This window comes from Hylobates moloch, unplaced genomic scaffold (genome assembly GCF_009828535.3).
Source record: "Hylobates moloch isolate HMO894 unplaced genomic scaffold, HMol_V3 SCAFFOLD_8, whole genome shotgun sequence".
Classification (NCBI taxonomy): domain Eukaryota; kingdom Metazoa; phylum Chordata; class Mammalia; order Primates; family Hylobatidae; genus Hylobates; species Hylobates moloch.
Genome location: NW_026652283.1, coordinates 127,274,730 through 127,295,643, shown reverse-complemented (window position 1 = coordinate 127,295,643; position 20,914 = coordinate 127,274,730). Strand labels below are relative to the sequence as shown.

Sequence of the window (20,914 nt, the reverse complement as noted above, 5' to 3'; positions counted from 1 at the left end):
AAATAAGATATTTTCTTCACATTTTACTACTGAAGTATGAATGTAAATATAGCCCTTACTTCCCCATTTTTCTCTGTGATTCACCCTTGATGGAAGCTCAGACTCTAGAAGACCCAACACAATGTTCCAACAGCCCTCCATTTCCAGGCTCTAATTGCGCCTAATATTTTAAAAGCCATCACAAAAATTGGTGGGTCCATTTACCTTATTGTGGGAGCCCCTGGAGTACAGCTTTCAAGACCCTGATGGCCCATTAGGGGCATCCATTAAACCCAGCTGCATTCCCATTCCAGAAACGGCATAGATGATAATCACACTCACCTGATTAACCTTTTCAATGAAAAATGTGTGTCATCAAGATTTTTCTGTACTGTTTAATTTCTTAGGCCTTTCTGGGCCTTCTGACTTTGTGCAATGTCGAACGACCGTATTAGAAGAAACACTCGCAACGGTTAATGAGATGCCTTCCTCCACCCGAATGATAACACATGTATTTTATTTATTTGTTTTAAAACAGGTTTTGCCTGGCATTCTGCAGAAGCATTGCTGTATCTTACCAGACAGGAATACAGGTAAATACATTTCATTCTTCTGATTTGAGATTGTATGTTTCATATCAGTGGCAAAATTGAGAAATGTGGTTACCTAATTTAGATATTTTGTGCATTTTTATTTTGTGGGATTTTAGTGCAAGATTGCATATTAACTAACTGTAAGACGTGAAAATAGGATATTTAGTTCTGTGGTGAGTTACGAGCTGAGCCCAGAGATCTGTTTTTATTTGACAGAGGAAATAGATTAATAGATGATTGTTGTCTTGGGTTTTTAAGGGAAACTGGTTGTCTTATAAACTAGAATTTGTTGGTTTCAAAGTTGTTTCTTTTGCTAATTGTACTTATTTATTAAAGAAAATCACCATTCTTATTGGCTAGAGTGAAATGTATTTGGAGTCTGTTTGCAGTCAAGGCCTTTCTTTGTGATCAGGGTAGGAATTGGCTAGATGTTATGTTCTCAAAACCGCCAAGGTCTCAGTGAATAAAACACAGGCATGAATGTTTTGAAGTGGGAGATGCATCTCTGTGTAATTTCTCATGGCACGACAGGCGTGTGTGGCTGGTGGTTGTGAGGAAGTGTTTTGCTTGACTTTTAAGGAAACATGACAGAGAAAAAGAAGGTCTAAAAAAAAAACTTTGTTATCATACAATTAAGGGGAAAAAAGAATCAATCGGGGCTTGTTATCCTGTGGATATGGATCTGCATTTTTGTTATCCTTCTGCAAGGTTTCTGATTGATTTTTATCAAAGAAATTGCAAGTCCTGAGGAAAGTATAGAGAAGGTGCCTCTTTCATGTGAGGGGCTCGGCGAGCAGATTGATTTCTAAAAGCAATCGTATGCTGTCAAGTATGTATTTGTGTCCCAGGATATTTTAGTTGGGTATGAAACAGAAGTTTGCTGACTTTTTCTTACTTGTTTTCTAGCTATAACAAGGTAATTACAAAGACTCTTCTGTGGTAGTTAGAAGAATTTAATTTGTTGGGATTTACTGTTGACTCACTACTAAGAATGATGGTATCTCAGTAGCCAACATTGTCTGTACTATACATTCCAGAGTAAAACGCCAGGTGTGTTGAGAAAAATACAGTCTTTATTAATTATGAGCACGGATGGATGACATCACTGATAGAACTCTTCTTCAGAAGACAGAACTGCCCCTATTTTGTTTTCTTTTACCCAGTCAAGTGTGTCTCAGCTACGAGTTTGAGCGTATCTGCTTACAGGGAAGCTTGTTGAGTGTGTCAGATATTTTTGAGCCTCTTTTTATTTTCTGGAAGTCTTGGTTGTGAGTAAAAATATATGAAAAAGTCACATGTGCAAAAACAAAGATTTTTGCAACTGTGTCCATCAAAGTCAGCATCACACAATTTTTTAAAAGAAATTAATTTTCCTGATTCAGGTGAATCATTACTCTGATTCTAAGAAACATCAGGAATAACGATAAAATAAGTTAAAAGTTAACTGCTGTACTGTGGGCATCTCAGTGGGTCTTAAGTATGGAAATGAATTTTCCTTGTCTTTTTTTTTTTTGACAATTTGTTCTGTAAGTGGTTTTAAGTTAATTTGGAAAACATTGCCAACTGTAGATGTTTTATTTACTTTTCATGAGACTCCAAGTAATCAATCTATAGAACCAAGAGAGCTGCCTTCCACTGGGGCCTCAATGCAGAGGGCATTAGCTGGGCAATTTCCTCAAAATTACTTTTATATTATAGAATATTTCACTGTCATTTCAGCTGTGGAAGACCATAGGCTTTAATATTTGGTGTGGATAAGGGAAGGAGTGGCTCCAGAGAAGAGAGAGGAGTTGGTTGAGATTATAACTCTTAAAAGTGTAAGTCCATTCAGAATGGAAAGATGGGGAGAATTCTAGCTTTTAGCAAAGAATTTGGTCCAGTATGTCCAAAGCTGCTTCATGATTTAGGAGATCTTGTTTGGAAATGTCTTCAGACCTCAACACGGTGGAGGTTCTTGGTGATTGCTTTTGCATTTCAGTGGCATATAAAGGTCCTTGTAAGGGCGACTGTAATTTTCTTCTACCTTAATGGCTTTGTGGAGGAGTTTTCACATTTTCTCATTAAGGAGATTAACTTTGGAACGGGCACCAAGTTTCCGTTTTGGAAGACGAAACGAGTTCTGCAGATGGAGGGTGGGGACGGCTGCCTGGCCGTGAGAATGCAGTGAATGCCCCAAACTGGGCGCTGAGGCAGCATCACCATGGTGGATTCTGCATTACGGGTGCTTGACCACAATTAGAAAGAAGATTAACTTTGGGATGAATCATCACTTTTTTCGCATTTGCTTTTTGCTTATTTTAGAAATGCTTTATACTCCATTAACTTTATACATGTCATGTTTCTGAATTAAACATGGCTGCTTGTGAAAGATAAATATACTATCATTTTCTCTTGTGATTTTGATTATTTGTGATGATTTTAGGCAATGCTGTGAAGCGTCAGAGGGAATTCCATTGGTTACTTTCCCATATGGTCTTGTTTAGCTGCTTGTTCTCAGAAAAGTGTATTTGTTGGTGGAGGAGAATGTGACCAAGGAGACCATCCTTTTCATGAAGGCACAAACGTGAATGCATATGTGGCTTTTAAGCCTTTAAATAAAAACCCAAAACACATTTATGCCTGTCTTTACTTCTAAGCATTCTTCCCGTTTCTTGCTTTGGTGACCCCTGATTGGCCTTTCACAGCCCTTTGGTTTGCAACCTACCTGGAGTGAGCATTGAAGCCGAGATACACAGGAAGGTGGAGCGAGTCAGGGAACAGTGGATGTCTCAGGTGTCTGGATTTTTGCAGCTGCCTCTGGCTTGAATCCAGCACCATCTTTTGCTATGATTGGTGTCCTTGCGGGGGCTTTCATCCTTAGCACCTTTTTTTTGGTTAGCGGGCTATAAAAAGGATCACCAAGCAGAGCAGGCCTTGGGCACGGTGTCCTGGATGCGCCACTATGTTTGGGCTGAGGACAGGCCCACTTGCTGCTGGACTCGGGCTGTCGAGTTTCTGATGGAACTCAAGGCATCATGCAGTTAAAATAGTCCCAGACGCTTGCCCATTCCTGCGTGGAGCTGGAATCCTCATTTGAGGAGTGACTTCTTCACAAACATCCTTTCATGACGAGTCGCTGTTTTCTGGGGCAAAGTGAACCTGTCTAAAGTTTTATAGTCAGGTGTTCCTCCTAGCAACAGAGACCTCTTACATTTGCTTTAGTACTTTCAACCCAACTGGAGGGGTGAGAACTTTGGCTCCATGGTGAAGAGCTGACATGGCCTAAGCGGTGCGTTTTCCTTCAGGGACTCTATTTCTTCGGATGTGTGTATAAGGTATATTGGAAGGATGCTGGAGAATGTTGGAAGGATGTATGTTGGTAGGATGCTGGAGAATCTTGGAAGGATGCATGTATATGTTGGAAGGACGCATGTATAACGTATGTTGGAAGGGTAGGTGTATAACATATGTTGGAAGGATGCATGCATAATGTATGTTGGAAGGATGCTGGAGAATGTTGGAAGGATGCATGTATAATATATGTTGGAAAGATGTTTGTATAACATGTTGGAAGGATGTGTGTGTAACATATGTTGGAAGGATGTGTGTATAATGTATGTTGGAAGGATGCTGAAGAATGTTGGAAGGATGCTGGAGAATGTTGGAAGGATGTGGGTATAATGTATGTTGGAAGGATGCTGGAGAACACATCAGAAGCCACCTTCCATCGAATCCACAGTTCCCTGACAGTGAGATCTAAGCAGGGAAAACGTTGAGAGCTATTCAGTTCCTAGAAGATCTGGCTTCCTTACCTTGATTATTAATGACCTTCACTTCAGAATTGCCATGACATTTGGGAAAATTAAGTTACACAGTTGTAAGCGTAATACATTCTTTTCTTTAGGCTGTACAATTGGCCGGGATTGTAACTTCAGGCTTAGCTGCCTTACACAGCCTTTATCCTGAGTTTTTCAGGAGACGGCCCATTCTACTGCCAAGAATAATTAGAAGTTTCAAGAATGAACTGATTTTGCAATATGGCAGCAGTAATTACCCATGCAAACTTTGATAATAACAACTGAATAATGAAACCTCAAGTAGATCAAGCCCACGGGAGTACTATGTTTGATTTTTGAGATACACTATGTTTCTAATTGACAATGAATGCAAAATGACTGTGAAACAGATTATATATAAAAGTTGGGTGGAAAGGTTTCACGTGACTTCGCTGTGTTTGTGGGACTGACGGTTGCTTATTTGCAAATACGTAATGGAAACTCCTGATTCTGAAATCGGGTCCCTGCAGCAATGTGCAGGTCAGCGTTTATCAACTGACTTTGCGATGCTGAGTGAGAGGGAGGGTGGGGAGGCCTCGTTCTAGTGTTTGCCAATTTCTGTGGTCCAGTTTTCAAGCTGCTGCCATGAAGTTCCTGGACATGGATTTGTGAGGAGTTCTTGGCAGCCACCAGTTGTCTCCAGCTCCTTGGAGCCGGCCCCTGCACCATGATGCCCACCTTCCTCTCTGGGTAGCTGACTCCCCACACCAAGATGCCCGCCTTCCTTTCTGGGTAGCTGACTTCCCACACCAAGATGCCCACCTTCCTCTCTGTGGAGCCGGCTCCCCACACCAGTGTCCACGTTCCTGTCTGTGGAGCCGGCTCCCCACACCAGTGTCCACGTTCCTGTCTGTGGAGCCGGCTCCCCACACCAGTGTCCACGTTCCTGTCTGTGGAGCCGGCTCCCCACACCAGTGTCCACGTTCCTCTCTGTGGAGCCGGCTCCCCACACCAGTGTCCACTTTCCTCTCTGTGGAGCCGGCTCCCCACACTGTGGTGCCCGCCTTCCTCTCTATGGAGCCGGCTTCCCGCACCATGGTGCCCACCTTCCTATCTGTGTAACCTTCCTGTGGTCGTTCCCCTCAGTAGCTGCAGTTGCTGTGTGCTCTCTGCAGGGCGGTGAGTTGTTTAGTTGTGCATTGGCAAAATGAAATCTTGGATTGAAATGCAACCTTTGTAATGGAGTGCTTCATTTTAAAAAATCTACATAGGTTGAGCAAATATTATTTTGTGATTTATATTTGGATGTTGAGTATATTTGTATTACAATGTAGGGTTTTAGAAGCCTACAGGTTGGCAGACCTAATTATACTTTATTCACGTTTCTGCACATAGAGCTGTTGAAACAGAGTAGCCACCGGAGCAGTTTGCAGGTTTAGTTCAAAACGGCAGAGAGACACCATTGTTGAAATGTTAGGAAAGGTTCTGTTTGGTAATCGTAAATCCCCTAGATTTCTCATGAGCTAAAGGTTTTAAAGAGCTTCTAATTTCATGATGGGCAAATAAAGGAAAATCAGTGGCAAGTTCGCATTCTCTCCTACAGGCCTGTCTGAAAGGACAACAGTTGGCGATAGCTGTTGGCAGTGAGAGTTTGGCGTGAGCATATATGTGGAAATGAGACTTGACTTCATGAATGTCACACCTCCCTGGTATAGGATTCCTAAAGCTATATAGACAATGACATTGTTACTTTGAATTCTTACACTAATAGTGGATGTTACATGCCTTTTTATAATGCTTTCCAGTTTATAAGGTGCTTTCACATTCATCTTGACTAGTCCTGTAACTTTGTTGTGAGATAGACAATGTGTCCCCATTTTGCAGAAGAGAAAACAGATCCAGAGGTACTTGTGACTTCATTGTCCCACAGCTGTGCCTCAGATACAGGTTTGCGCTCAGTCAGTATGTATACCATATGACCCTGAATAAGTCCTGAATTATCCACATGTGACTTTCCGGTCACATAGGATGCAGAACAGCACGGTGTGGACTAGGAACTCTGACGTGGGTGCGGAAAGACGGGGAGGCTGTGGGCACAGTCCCCGGAGTCCTGGGACCGAGATATGCGGGCACCTCAGACGGGTTTGCTGATAAAATAGGTGGGAAATCTCCACGTGGGGATTGCTTACCTGTTTTCAGGAGGTCAGGGAGTGGTGTTTACACACACAAGATTAAATATGACGTCCCATTTCTTTGAAAGACCAAATACTTCAAGTAAGTTTCTTTTTACCCAGATACTAAAATTATTTATCAAACATTTTCTCTTTCCAAAAAGCACTCAGGTTGTGCAAATAGAATTCCATACGATGTGATTCACGCAGTAAGAACAGCAAAAACAAAGTCAGGGCTGAGCTGGAGGGAGGAAGCGAAGGCAGACGGCCTCCCCCGTGACCCGCCTCTAATGACCCAGCGCCACCTTCCAGTGAACTGGGGGCCTCTTTTCCTGCATCCTCTCTCCCTCCCCACCAGCTGAAGAGAAAAAAAGCCACGTTCCTCGTATGCTTGAAAGGACTTCATTTCGTAACCTGGAAATGCCTTTATTAGCAAATTGGTCATGCTATTTAATTCCTGCTAGAACAAGGGGGCGTGGATCAGTAGTGTTGGGACCACACGTCTTTCATTTCATGAGGCTTGCTTCTAGCATGGATGCTCTCTTTGTGCTGAGTGGAAAAATGTGACCCCCTGGGGAAAATGCAACCCCTGAATGAAGCAGGGTCAGTCCCCATCTGTTCTGGGCTGGGCACTTCTGTGCAGAGCAAGAATTGCACGGTTATAGATGGCGGCCCTATTAACCCCAGAGTAGGTTAATGTACGTATTTACCTAGGTTTGTGGTTTACAGCCAGTTTAATGGGAAGACATAAAGAAGTTTTATAGCTCAAGGCTGCGTGTTCTGTGGATGCTTCTGTGCTGAGAGGGTTTGTGACTAAACCTGGTGTGTGATACTCCTGTTTTAATGATATACCAATGTAAATTCCTGGGAACTTTCTGTGTGGTGCAGATCTGTGGGGCTGGAAGTAGAGACCTACAGTTACTTTTTGGGAGATTTTTGGCTTTGTCTGAGGGTGTTTCCTTGGGGGTGTCAGGAGGGCGGATTTCTGTCACATCTCCTGGCTCTCCAGCCCCCACTCTCTGCCATCCTGTCACTTTGTGTGTAACTATCGATGCAGGGCACACTGCCACAGGTTCCTGTAAGAGGGTCTATGCCGGGTTCTTAGAGGAGGATGGTTCGGGCAAAGCCTTCCCTTGCGATACTCTGAAATCTCTTCCTAAATTGAGAGAGAGCCCTGTCTTGAAGACGCCCTCTACACCTCACCCTGCATCTGTGTTGATGGTGCTTTGGTGCCATGGCGTTGGTCTCCTTTGGGAGCAGGGAACATCTGTGAAACCCATCGCTGGGCCGGGCGCGGTGGCTGACGCCTGTAATCCCAGCACTTTGGGAGGCTGAGGTGGGCGGATCACGAGGTCAGGAGATCGAGACCATCCTGGCTAACAGGGTGCAACCCCGTCTCTACTAAAAATACAAAAAATTAGCCAGGCGTGGTGGCGGGCACCTGTAGTCCCAGCTACTCGGGAGGCTGAGGCAGGAGAATGGCATGAACCCAGGAGGTGGAGCTTGCAGTGAGCCGAGATAGCGCCAGTGCACTCCAGCCTGGGCGACAGAGCGAGACTCCATCTCAATAAATGAATAAATAAATAATAGAAAGAAACTCATTGCTGGAATGAGACTGTTGTCGGAGTCTTGGTGGCACCTGCCACAGCCCCGACTCGCTCCCCTGAAATTCCCGAATCACACGGCCGGTCATGCCTTAGCCTTAGCTTTTGGAAAATGAAACAAATGTATGGTCATTTGTTAAATCTCCACGTCTATTGATCTCTCTGTCCGTCCATCAGTTCACCCGTCCGTCCATCTGTCCCAGGGTGTGGTTTCCGTGTGTGTTAACCGCAGGTCTTCCTCATTGTAGACGCTCCCCACTCTCTTTTTCCATCCACCCCAGTTTTCCCACCCACATATTTGTAGGTTACCTTAAACTGTTTCCAGTGTAAGACAAGCTACATATGCCTTCATACATACATGAAGTTGATGACAAAACCCAAGGTTGACACCACTGCTGATGTTGCTCATGAAACCACTGGGTTTAGAGAATGTGGCACATATGCACCATGGAATACTATGCAGCCATCAAAAATGATGAGTTCATGTCCTTTGTAGGGACGTGGATGAAGCTAGAAACCATCATTCTCAGCAAACTATCGCAAGGACAAAAAACCAAGCACCACATGTTCTCACTCATGGGTGGGAATTGAACAATGAGAAGACTTGGACACAGGAAGGGGAACATCACACACCAGGGCCTGTCGTGGGGTGGGGGAGGGGGAAGGGACAGCCTTAGGAGATATACCTAATGTAAATGACGAGTTAATGGGTGCAGCAGACCAACATGGCACGTGGATACATATGTCACAAACCTGCACATTGTGCACATGTACCCTAGAACTTAAAGTATAATAAAAAAAATTTTAAAAGAAAGAAATTAAAAAAAGAAACCCAATCCTGGCTTCTCCGGTGGCAAAGCAGAGGGGCACCCGAGTCACCCACTTGTTATGATTTCAAAGCAAAAGGCTGATTTGTTGGGCAGTGGAAGTGAAAATGTTAATCGAGCAGCGGGATCTTGCATCTTGATTTGGGAATTTGGTCTGGAAGCCTGGAGGTGAGCTCCTAGAGAGCTGCATGGAGACCAAGATGATCCTGGCACTGATGCCCGGGTGGGCACGCCCAGGGCTCAGCCTCCTGTGGGGACAGCCTGGGCCACAGCCTTCCTCAGGACCGGAAAGGTCTCTTCTCTAGGGTTTGCCCCTTCCTGGGAAGAGAGGAAGGTGTGAGAGGCAGGAAGCTTATGGAGCCACTGCTTTTTCGTAGCTTGTCCTGTTTCAAAGTAAAACACCAGTGAAGCACATACATTTTCAGGAGTGAAGGCCCGGAGATACTAAAGCGATTTTTGAGTCACCCATTTTGCCTATTTTCCCCACTAAGGTTTGGACATCAGTATTGTTGCCTGCCTCCCTCCCTCCCTCCCTCCCTCCTTTCCTTCCTTTCTTCCTTTCTTTCTAGACAGTCTCTGTCACCCAGGGTGGAGTGCGGTGGTGCAACCACAGCTCCCCACAACCTCCACTTCTCAGGCGCAAGCGATCTTTCCACCTCAGCCCCTCAAGTAGCTGAGACTACAGGTGTGCGCCACCACACCCAGCTAATTTTTGAACTTTTTATAGAGGCGAAGTCTCCTTATAATCCCCAGGCTGGTCTCGAACTCCTGGGCTCAAGCCATGCTCCTGCCTTGGCCTCCCAAAGTGCTGGAATTACAGGCGCGAGCCACTGCACCCAGACTGATTCTCTTTTGTTCTTGTTGTTACTGGACAACGTCTCCAGAGTATTCTTTTGTTGTTGTTGCTGAGACAGAGTCTCACTCTGTTGCCAGCCTGGAGTGCAGTGGCGCAATCTCAGCTCACTGCAACCTCCACCTCCCAGGTTCAAGTGATTCTCCTGCCTCAGCCCCCTGAGTAGCTGGGATTACAGGGGTGTGCCACCACGCCTGGCTGATTTTTGTATTTTTAGTAGAGACGGGGTTTCACCGTGTTGGCCAGGATGGTCTCAATCTCCTGACCTCGGGATCCACCTGCCTTGGTCTCCCAAAGTGCTGGGATTATGGGCACGAGCCACCGCGCCCGGCCTCCAGAGTATTCTTTTTTGAGGTAAAGTTGATCAAAATGAACAAATACAAGTTGAATGACAATGAGACTGCCTCCTGAGTTTCTGAGATATGTAATGATTAATTTGTAGGGTGCAAATTATTTGGTAGGTTGTATGTCTATGGCCATGGATGATGTGAGCAGCTGAAGATATTCAGCCCTGCCATTTGGGAGCTACGGATGTAAAATCTAAGTGAATTTACCCAAGTTTTGTGCCTTCCCCAGCTCTGGAATCTCAACCTCATCTGAATTCCAAAGGTATTCTTTCTGGTCTGTATGGGTCTGTGTGCAGGGGACTGGGGCGTGGAAACGTGTGTTCGTGCCTGCACTTACTGGAAATTCAAAACATATTAGATTTAAACCTCCTGTTTTAAAATATGCCTCTGTTATTCGGTTTCAGCCAGTCAAGGCCCCTTAAAATGGAGAGTGTTGGTAATTTGTTTTCAAGCCATTCATGGAATTAGGGTTTACCAGTCGTCTGACAACCTGTGTCGCTTAGGTGGGCTTTTATAACAACCCACGTTTGGTTCTCGACTGTTTTCTGATTGTGTACACTGGGTGCATTGTGATTCCTTGTGAAAGACAGTGAGACAGACACGGCCATGTCTGTGCCACGCTGTGTCTGTGCCACGCTGTGTCTGTGCCACGCTGTGTCTGTGTCTATCCTGAACAGGTTTACTTGGTGTTCACCGCAGTCTTCTGTGTTGTTGTCTTTGTGAACAAGACTGTGGTGATACCTTGTGGATAAAGTACCAGTTGCTGTAGATTTGTTTCTGGGAAGACAATTGTGTTAACCCACACTGTTATTCAACTTAAGTTCTTAACTAAGAAAATGTTGTTCCATCCTTTTCTTTTATAGCTTTTTAGACCTAGAGGCATGTAGACATAAATGGGTAAGACAAACTAGCTTGAATTGAAGACAAATTGATATAATTATGAGTTATTGGAGATATCAAAGCATATTTTTTGAGTTATTGGAAAGATCTAAACATTATTTTTTAAAGCATTCAAATCTGAAGTGCTCTCGGGTTTTTGTTGTTGTTGTTGTTTGTTTGTTTGTTTTGAAACAGGGTCCCACTGTGTTGCCCAGGCTGGAGTGCAGTGGTGTGATCAGAGCTCACTGCAGCCTCAAACTCCTGGGCTCAAGTGACCCTCCCGTCTTGGCCTCCCAAAGTGCATGGATTATAAGCATCAGCTACTGTGTCCGGCCTCAAAGCTTTCCTCTATTTTGAGAGTAAAAAGTACTCGGCATCTAAAAATACATTATTATTTGACCTGAAATGGAAAGACTTGACATTGTAATTGAAACTGGTTTAATGTATTAGCAAGGAGTTGTGCACACAGTATGGTAGGAATGGTAGGCAGGAAAAACAGCCGTGCTGTCCTAGGTGCCCTCATGGTGCTGGGGTAGCTGAGACAGAGCTGCCGACGTCAGGCCGTGTCGGGCGGGATACTTGTGCTTTCTGATGCATCAGTCTTTCTTCTTTGCCTAAAGGACTAGGTTTTGGGCAGCGTAGGTGGGGAAGGGAAGCTGGGGTAGTTTGTGAGCCCCCTCTGCTGATGAGCTCCCCTCCTGCTGATGAGCTCCAAGGAAAGGCAGGTCCTGCTGGGCAATTGTTCACTTGCTGCCACCATCCACCCAGTTAGCATCAGGTTGTCCTTGAGAACAGAGGCCACGGTTCACACTGGGGTCCTTAGAATAGGAGAGGCTGCGCCAGTGCAGGGTGGAGCCCCAGTGTGTCTGGGATCCATCCGGCCGAGAAGCAGCAAGTCCCTGGAGGAAACTGCACCAGGGAAGATGGTCAGAAAGAGCAGAGCCTGGGTGGGGTGTGAGCCGCTGGGCCGTGGTCGTCACCACCCGCCTCTCTTTCCTCTGGGGACACAGAAGTCTCCGCCATGTGGCTGTGCTCTCTGTGGTGTCTGGAATATTTTCTTCCATTTCCTCACTACTGAAATCTTTCCCTTTACTGAGAAGTGCCTTTAAAATGGAAATGTCTTTGAAACCTGGGTAGCAGTTTTAATAACTCCCTTCCACCCCATGTCTATAAGTAGCATTGGGGTCCCCAGGAGCACCCCCACTCTGCGATTCGCTGGAAGGACTCCTGGAGCTCACGCCCAGCAGGATGGCCATGATCGGTTACAGAGAAAGCGCGCAGAGCATGATCAGCAGAGGGAGAAGGCAGAGGAGGGAGGTCCAGGGAATCCAGAGGTGGAAGCTTCCAGAGCTGCTCCCCGCAGAGTCCCAGGAGGGGCTTGGCTCCTCTAGCATCAGGCTGTGACTACGCATGTCATCCAACAGGAAGCTTGTGAGAGACGCGGTGCCCAGGGTCGTGCTGGGCTCTGCCCCCAGGGGCACCCCTGCCTGGCACTTACCCGAATTCTGGGCTCCCAGCAGGACAGCAGTTGTGTGGTATAAACCACATGTTTGCACAGTTTAGGCACAGGAAGCCCCTGTTATCAGCGAATAGCCCCCAAATCCACATTCCCAGGCCCAAGGACTGACTGTAGAAGCTTCCCTTTCTAGGGAGCAGAGTTTCAGGCCTGCTTTGTGAATCCTGTGTGCATAGTAACAATAAGCAAACCTAAGCACAATTCAGCGGGCACAGAGGCTCATGCCTCTAATCCCAGCACTTTGGGAGGCAGAGGTGAGTGGATTGCTTGAGCTCAGGAGTTTGAGACCAGCCTGGGCAACAGGGTGAGACCCCAACTCTACTAAAAACAATTAGCCAGGTGTGGTGGTGCACGCCTGTAGTCCTAGCTACGCAGGAGGCTGAGGTACAAGGAGTGCTTGAGCCCAGGAGGCAGAGGCTGCAGTGAGCCATGATCGTGCTTGGGCAATCTGCCCAGCCTGGGCAACAGAGCGGGACTGCACTCCACCCTGGGTGACAGAGGGGAACCCTGTCTCAAAAAATATAAAAAAATAAAAAATAAAAAGAATCGCAACAATGATTTTCAGATACACTTTGCCAGAAAAACCCGGTGAGGATGAGGGCTGGGCTTCCTGTGTGCTTGCTTCATGCTAAGCACGTGGCAGGGTGAGCTCAGTCTTGGTCCTCACCTCGCTCTCCCTCTTCTTGTTACTGCCTGTCATTCATTCCCCGGGTGCTCTGGGAAACCTTCCACCTGCAGCCCCATCTTCCACATCACAGGTTTACCTAAGTGTGCATTTGGCTCTTCGTGACTTCACAACTTGGTGCAGATTTAATCCTTGCCTTGTCTTCCTTCTTTAACTCACCATCTCCATCTCCTTCTGCGAGATTTCATCTCAGTCCCTTTTCTTCCTTTTTTGTTTATAGTCCTAGGAATCTTTTTTATAACTTTTTTCCCCAAGACTAGGTGGCTCTTTAGACTTGTTTCTCCTGATTTCTGTGGCACACAGTTTCCCGGGCTCAGGATTTAAATGTTGGTCAGACCTGACCTCCCTGTTGCAATGTTGAGTGTGGATATGTGTCTGTGGCCATTTCTGTGTCCACGTGTCCACAGACCTGACCTCCCTGTTGCAGTGTTGAGTGTGGATGTGTGTCTATGGCCATTTCTGTGTCCACATGTCCACAGACCCGTCCTCCCTGTTGCAGTGTTGAGTGTGGATATGTGTCTATGGCCATTTCTGTGTCCACATGTCCACAGACCCGTCCTCCCTGTTGCAGTGTTGAGTGTGAATGCACGTCTATGAGCATTTCTGTGGCCACATGGCCATGTGCTTTCACATGACCCATTCATCCCGGAACGGGAGGAGACCTCCCTTTCAATGACATTTCCCATAGGCAGTCTGTGGGATTGTCCTGATCCCGTGTCCCTTCTGCCTGGAGGACCCTGGAAACTCCTTCACTGGCAGTGCACCTATTACAGATGCTGTTCTGTACCTGTTGTGGCTACTGTCGCCCAGCCATCCTCCACCCAGGGGGCTCCGCTGCTCAGAGCAGGCTTCCCACTGCGAGTCCTGTCAGGCCGCCTCACTTTGAGCCAGTGGCCGCGACCTGGCTCTTCTGGTCTCGGTCTTGGCCAGCCAAGGGAGCCGGGCCAGCGTCCTCACCCACCGCTGGTCTCTGCTCTCCTCCAAAAACGTGCATCTTCCAGTGGACAGTGAGAGGTTCAGCCAGAAGAACTGGACAGCTGCTTCTCGGGTGATGTCAGCCTCATCTTATGGGTGGGAGCCAGCTGCAGGCTGCGTTTCTGAAACGGCAAACATCTGCATGGGACGCAGGTTTGTGGCATGCTGGCCTGGGTGTGGCACAGCTGGGCAGGTGCCGTGTGCACGGTTGGCACCACGTTCATGGGAGAAATGGCTCCTTGTTCCTTGCAGCAAATGACGATCTGTCCTTGTTTTCAGAGGCACCAAGTTTTTGGTATTTTCATGGAAGTTGGTGGAGGCTGTGTCAGGGCTGTGAGCCAGATAATACTTTAAACTGGAAGCGGAAGCCTTCTCTCTTCTCTAACCCGTTAACCGTATCTCTTTGGGATGAGTCCTGCTCACTTTATTCTGAGAGAGAGAGGTGCTGATTGCGGTAAAGGGACAGCGGACCCTTCCGGAGGGAAAAGCAATCCCTGAGGTTATTCCAGTCATGCTGAATTTCTTACTTTGAGGTGGAAGACAGTTTTAATATTTGCCCCCAAAATTTAAAAGTAATTCCGGGAAGGCGTTTTATTGAAAAGAAGACTCTGCACTAAAGGGGAAAGGTTTTTAAAACTATGACTTACTTCATCTTTGATGAAAACTGTTGTTTGTTGGGTTTAAAATAAATTAAAACTATTTCTAAGCACCACCTTATTCTGGGATGGTTTTGTGGGGGTGTGCATTGTGTTCTGAGAAGCTTTGATTGTTTGCAAGCATGAACCATATCTAATAGAAATAGAAATAGTTTTAGTATGTATTTTAATACCCTCCCTCTAAACAGAAGCATCAGATAAAGACAGTGATTGATTTTTCCAGCAAAGCTTTGCTTATTTAGCAGTGGCAGTTTCATTGCTAAACAGGTATTCAGGTGGCACATAAATCAAATTGGGGAGACTTGATTTATGGCCACTGTTCTCTCAGGTATGAGTTGGGGTTAATGTGCAGGCATCTTAAGCACTGATGCACAAATAATGAAAGAAAAGAAAATATTTCTCGAGGGAAAATGAGGCCAGGAGTTTTGGAATATAGAGGGAGGTGCCCAGGGCTGGGAATCACAAGCTCTGGGCTCTGATGGATGCTTGTTACCATGGAGCGCATTACTCTGTATCACACTCGGGTGTGTGTTGATTTTGCTACCATGTTAAAAGCTATGGCAAACCCCGGTGGGTGTTCCCTGACTGTGCAGCAAGTTACTATGGAACAAGTTACTAGGTAGCAAACCACAGGTTATCCGGGCTGTGTCGTAATGTCTGTAGATGAGACTGCTGGTCTGTGTCAGTCTTGGTGGATAGGCTTTCTGTCCTGTGTCACGTCCCGTGACAGTGTCTTTCCCTAGGAATGCGTGGAGGAAGACTCTGAGGGGCCACTGCCGTGATGGATTGTGACACCCACCAGGGCATGGGTGTGAGTGCTGATTCCGCCCTGACCGTCCATTTTAATTACCTTCCACCCAGGAGCTGGAGATGCCAATACGCTTAACCCTGCATTCAGAATGAAAAAGCTCCCGTTCCTGAAGTTTTTATAACTGGTTAGGATATTCGCTAAGAAGGAAGCAGGGGGTGACGTTTAAATGTATCTTTTTAAGGGTATGGCATAGAATTCCTTGGGAATCAGGATTGCATTTTACCAGTTTAGTGACCCCTCTGAGCTTGGTGTCTAAGGGACAGTCAGTGGAAGCATTTAAATTTGAACTGAATTGAACCTGTGTTTGTATCGGGTGTCAGGGGTCTGTTCCCGGAGAAATAACGTCGGAGAAAAGCGTAACGAATTAAGGGAAAATGTCTCAGACACTGGCTTTTAAAATAATTAAACAATCAAAGACGGCCGAAGGTCTAAAGTTTATTAGATGCACACTCAAGTAATTTAGTGGCCGTGTGGCAGGCAGAAATGGCCTGTGAGTGATTTCAGGGTCAGCTCAAACAGAAATTACCTTCTGAAGAGAGGGTTCCAGCTTAATGTTCTTAAGTTAAATCAATGATGCTGTTAACATTGCTTTGAATTCCATAGTTACTGATGGATGTCACATGACAGCATCCATTGCGTATTGATGGCTGCAGAGAGGAGACTATAAACATGAGAAGTGCACATTTGGAGGGAGCTTCATGGAAAGATATCTCTGGTTTTCAGCTTATAGTCCTTTTTAGGGTTTCCACGTGGGACCAACACCAGCCACGTCCCTCACAGCCACTGCTGATTATGTCTTGAAGGAGGTGACATTAATTCAGTCAATCCCAGAGATACTGGCCCTTGCTAGGTGGTGTGGGTAGAAGACAGTGAGGCCGTCTCTGTCCTCGGGCTCATGTTTTTGGACGCGAGAGGGCAGTACTGACAGCAGGTCAGCAGGTGTTGGGACTAGATCCTCTCGGAGCCCTGGGCTTGGGCGTTGGGTGGAGTGGATGGGGAGGGAGAATGTTGTGGGGTCATGTTGTGTGGTGACTGTTAGGGCAGGATTGTAAGCCTGGTGAAGTTTAGTGCTGGACTTGCCCAGGTGCAGGACGTGAATTTACAGAGGCACATTTCAGAAACATCGGGAAGCTGCTGGCGCTGCATGCTTCTCCGTGTTATTCTTTTTTTTTTTTGAGACGGAGTTTTGCTCTTGTTGCCCAGGCTGAAGTGCAATGGTGCGATCTCTGGTCACTGCAACCTCCGCCTCCCAGATTCAAGTGATTTTCCTGCCTCGGCCTCCTGAGTAGCACAGGCATGCACCACCATGCCTGGTTATTATTATTATTATTATTTTTTGTATTTTTAGCAGATACATGGGGATTCTCCATGTTGGTTAGGCTGTTCTTAAACTCCCGATCTCAGATGATCCACCTACTTCGGCCTCCCAAAGTGCTGGGATTGCAGGCATGAGCCACCGTGCCTGGCCAATCTGGGTTATTCTTCCTAAATCCAGATGTTGTAAAGGCCTGCTTGCTGTTAATGTATTGATAATTATACTGATAATGGTGGAAGTGTAGGCACGTGTGGGTGATTGCTTGCTATCGGTGTATTGATCACTATGTTGATAATGGTGAAGATATATTGATAATTATGTTGATAATGGTGAAAATTTATTGATAATTTTGTTGATAATGGTGAAAGTCTAGGCACATGTGGGTGATAGCTTGCTATTGATGTATTGATAATTATGTTGATAATGTTGAAAGTGTATTGATAATTATGTTGATAATGGTGAAAGTTTATTGATAATTTTGTTGATAATGGTGAAAGTTTATTGATAATTTTGTTGATAATGGTGAAAGTGTAGGCGTGCATGGGTGATGGCCACTTGGAGTGTTTTGGGCATGTTTGTTTTTAGAGAAGAGATCTTATTTTGTCACTCAAGCTGGTGTGCAGTGGCCTTCTGGGCTCAAACTCTCCTGCCATCTCAATCTCCAAAGTAGCTGGGACTACAGGTGCACACCACCTTGCCCAGCTAAGTTTTATTTTTTAATTATGATTATTTTTTTTGTAGAGGTGGAGTCTCCTTATGTTGCCGAGGCTGGTCTTGAATTCTAGGGCTTAAGTGATCCTCCCATCTCAGCCTGTTTCATACACATTTATGAAATGTGAATGGTTGTCTCTGTGCTGAAGTTACTTCATGGAAGGATGCTGTTCTGTGTGGATGCTGGGCAGGGCTGGATTTGTGGTAGTCCAGGAATCCATGACTTGGGGGGCAGCCTGGTGGATGGGTGTGGAGATAGTGTATTAGCACAGCTTGGCTGTCTGCACGGTGGACGGAGTAACCCGGTGGGCTTTGCAGGTGTATTAGGGCCCTCTGGAGAAGTGGAAGTCATCGGATGTATGTGGGTGTGTTTGTTTACGCATACATAGACCCCATGCTTATATATATAAATCTCATCATGTATATCTGTGTGAATAGAAGGAGATTTGTTGTAAGGAACTGGCTCATGTGGTTGTGAGGCTGATGAGTCTGAGATCTGCTCAGCCAGTTGAAGGCCCAGGAAGAGCCGACGTGTCCATTCTAGCATGAAGGCAGGAAAAAACGTGGTGTTCCACTTCAAAGGCAGGCAGGGGCGTTGCAGAATAAAATTTAATTTAATTAATTAATTCAGGGTTTTTCTGCCCTACTGAATGGGGTTGAGCTCACAGGAGGAGCAGATATGTCATGGAGAATGAACACATCACACTTCCATTACTCAGTGAGTAACTCGCTTGGGCTCCGGGCCGCTCGAGGGCACAGAGCAGGTCTCAGCCATGCTGTCAATTTTCCGTGTTCTGAGGCTTTCATGTCTGGGCCTCGCTGACTGGGGAGGGGTGGCTATTCCTGGGCTGGCTGGTTCCTGGGGACAGTGAGCGGCTCGCCTGTGGTCGTGCCTGTACACGAAACCGACTTTTTCCACGCCCGCCACTCCCTCCATGGGCTCTCATGCTCCTGACCTCTGACAGCCCAGAGCCCTGGGACCATTCAGCCTCACCAGGCCTAAGCCTGCTGGCCCTGCTTTCCCTTTTTTCCTTCCCAGATCCCAGTGAGGGTTCCCCGTGTTGGCCGCCTCCTCACGCCTCCTGGCCCTCCCGGTGCACCTGTGTGTCCCTGGCCCCATGGCAGGCCCTGCCTCCGGGTCTGGGGTCTGTTTGTTTCCACTGCTCCATCCATGGTGGTTATTTCTGTCTCTGTGTCTCACCACACCTGAGTAAACAGATCCCAGGAACCCTGAAAACAAGCAGAGTCTGTGCCCGTTGCTCTCCTGGTTCCTGGAGGGCACGGTGGGCTCTGCTTCTGCTGGGAGGAGAGCGGCAGGTAGCACTGGGTGGCACAGGGAGCTGCTCTCTGGAACCGCCTGGGCGGCTGTGGCCAGAGCATGAGCTGAAGGGGGTGTGCGGCAGCCGTGGGCGGCCGCAGAGGGGCTGGCAGCAGCTGAGCCACGTGGAGCTAAACTGAGTGAGCCGGGAGGAAGGATGAGGGTGCTGGCACACAGAGCCGGCCGCACCCACAGGAGCCGTCACAAGCAGAGCTGCCCTCCTCCGGCAAGGACGGCTGTGGTTGTGTAATAATCCCGGTGGGGCTCACAGCACTGCGTGGCCGGAGCGGAGCGAGCCTCGTAGGAGTTCCAGGTGTTCCCTGAGCCGGATTAAATGCCTCTGCGCTGTGGGGGTGGGGACAGCGTGGGGGGAAGCCAGGAAGAGCCGAGGCCAGAGGACCCCCCGCCGAGAAAGAGAAAGAGCTCAGAGCCGGGGACTGGAGGCCTGGAGGAGCCGATGTGGGAGAGAGCCTCGTGGGAGGGCCCCAGTGGCCGGGATGGTAAAAGACTTCGGAGCAAACTGATCGATTGTAATTACATGAAGGTGAAGCTGGTGATGATGTGTCAGATGGGGAGTGTTCAGGAAAACTCCTACAAAGGTAAGAACGCTGTATACAGAACATGATCCATTACAGGGGATTCCTGTTGATGGAGGACAGTGATGAGCCTGTGGGGATTTTCTTGAAGCTTCTGTGGCGACTGTTTTCTTACTTGAACATGTTGATTCAATGATTAAAAATTACCGTGATTGTAGCACTTTGTGGGGGTGCGTTTAAAACGTTCTGGTCCCCAAGGCTGTTGGGTCTACCTGAGCATATGCGGCACACGCCAAAGGTCTCAGGGTGGAATTGTTCACATCAGGAATGTGCTTTCAGCAAGTGGCCGATTTTGAGGTCCTTGAAGTTCAAAGTCCTCTGTGTGTGTCCCTCACCGAGAGAGGGCACTGAACGCCTCCGAGCCTCGGTTTCCTCATAGATTGGACATAATCGTAACAATTCTGTTCTTAACAGGAGAATTGTGGGGCCCAGCACAGTGGGGTAGGGTGTGGAGATGTTGTCGGCTGTCACACAAACGTGTAAAGCCAGACACACCAGGGAGGGACAGAGGTCTCGGGATGTATGGAGCAGAAGGAGATTTGGAGTATGGGGTTAGAATTGGGAATTATTGATCTTGGTCATTCCTGGAGATTATAGTTAGAAATTTCTCAAGAAATATATAATGAGAAAAATAGGACAGAGTTCAGAGAGCTAAATTGCAAAAAAAAAAAAAAAACCAAAAACAAACAAACAAACAAAAACCACAAAGGACCAGCACACAGATGCACAACGCCCCCTGAAGGGGCAGAGCGGGGCCAGGCCCATCAGACGCCACGGGACACACTCGAATTCCATAGCACAGCAGAAGGAAGCACGTGTGTGCCGTAGAAGGGACGCCGGCCAGCCATGGGGTCCTGGGAGAATGGGACCAGAGTGCCCTGCCCTGGGCTGAGGGTCTCATGGTCTTTGTGGCAGGTCCTGTGACTGGGGAGGGCGCCAGCCTGAAGCCACCTCCTAGGAGAATTTCTGGTCATGTCATAGACTTGGATTTACTGAGGCTGAGTACATATTTAGTAGGCGTCATGGGACACAAATTTATGAGATTTTCCTGTACATGATTCACCAAGGTCCAGTTTGCGTTCACTGGGTGTCCTGGACACGGTTTACCGAGGTTGAGTGTGTGTTCACTAGGTGTCCTGGACACGGTTTACCGAGGTTGAGTGTGTGTTCACTAGGTGTCCTGGACACGGTTTACCGAGGTTGAGTGTGTGTTCACTAGGTGTCCTGGACACGGATTTACGGAGGTCGAGTTTGTGTTCACTAGGTGTCCTGGACACGGTTTACCGAGGTTGAGTGTGTGTTCACTAGGTGTCCTGGACACGG

General features: G+C 47.1%; 1 protein-coding gene across 3 annotated transcripts in view; it reads left to right on the top strand.

Annotated features, from left to right (window-relative positions):
- Window positions 1-20,914, top strand: part of DLGAP2 (DLG associated protein 2) — a 937,648-nt gene that overhangs the window by 174,913 nt on the left and 741,821 nt on the right. For 2 of the 3 annotated variants that reach the window (XM_032162533.2, XM_032162532.2), the window contains exon 1: window positions 19,246-19,594. In XM_032162533.2, the coding sequence (XP_032018424.1) occupies window positions 19,330-19,594 (265 nt within the window). In that variant the 5' untranslated portion in view covers window positions 19,246-19,329. Of the gene's footprint in view, window positions 1-517; window positions 573-19,245; window positions 19,595-20,914 lie in introns of those variants that run through there. The other variant, XM_032162534.2, reaches the window with a different exon arrangement.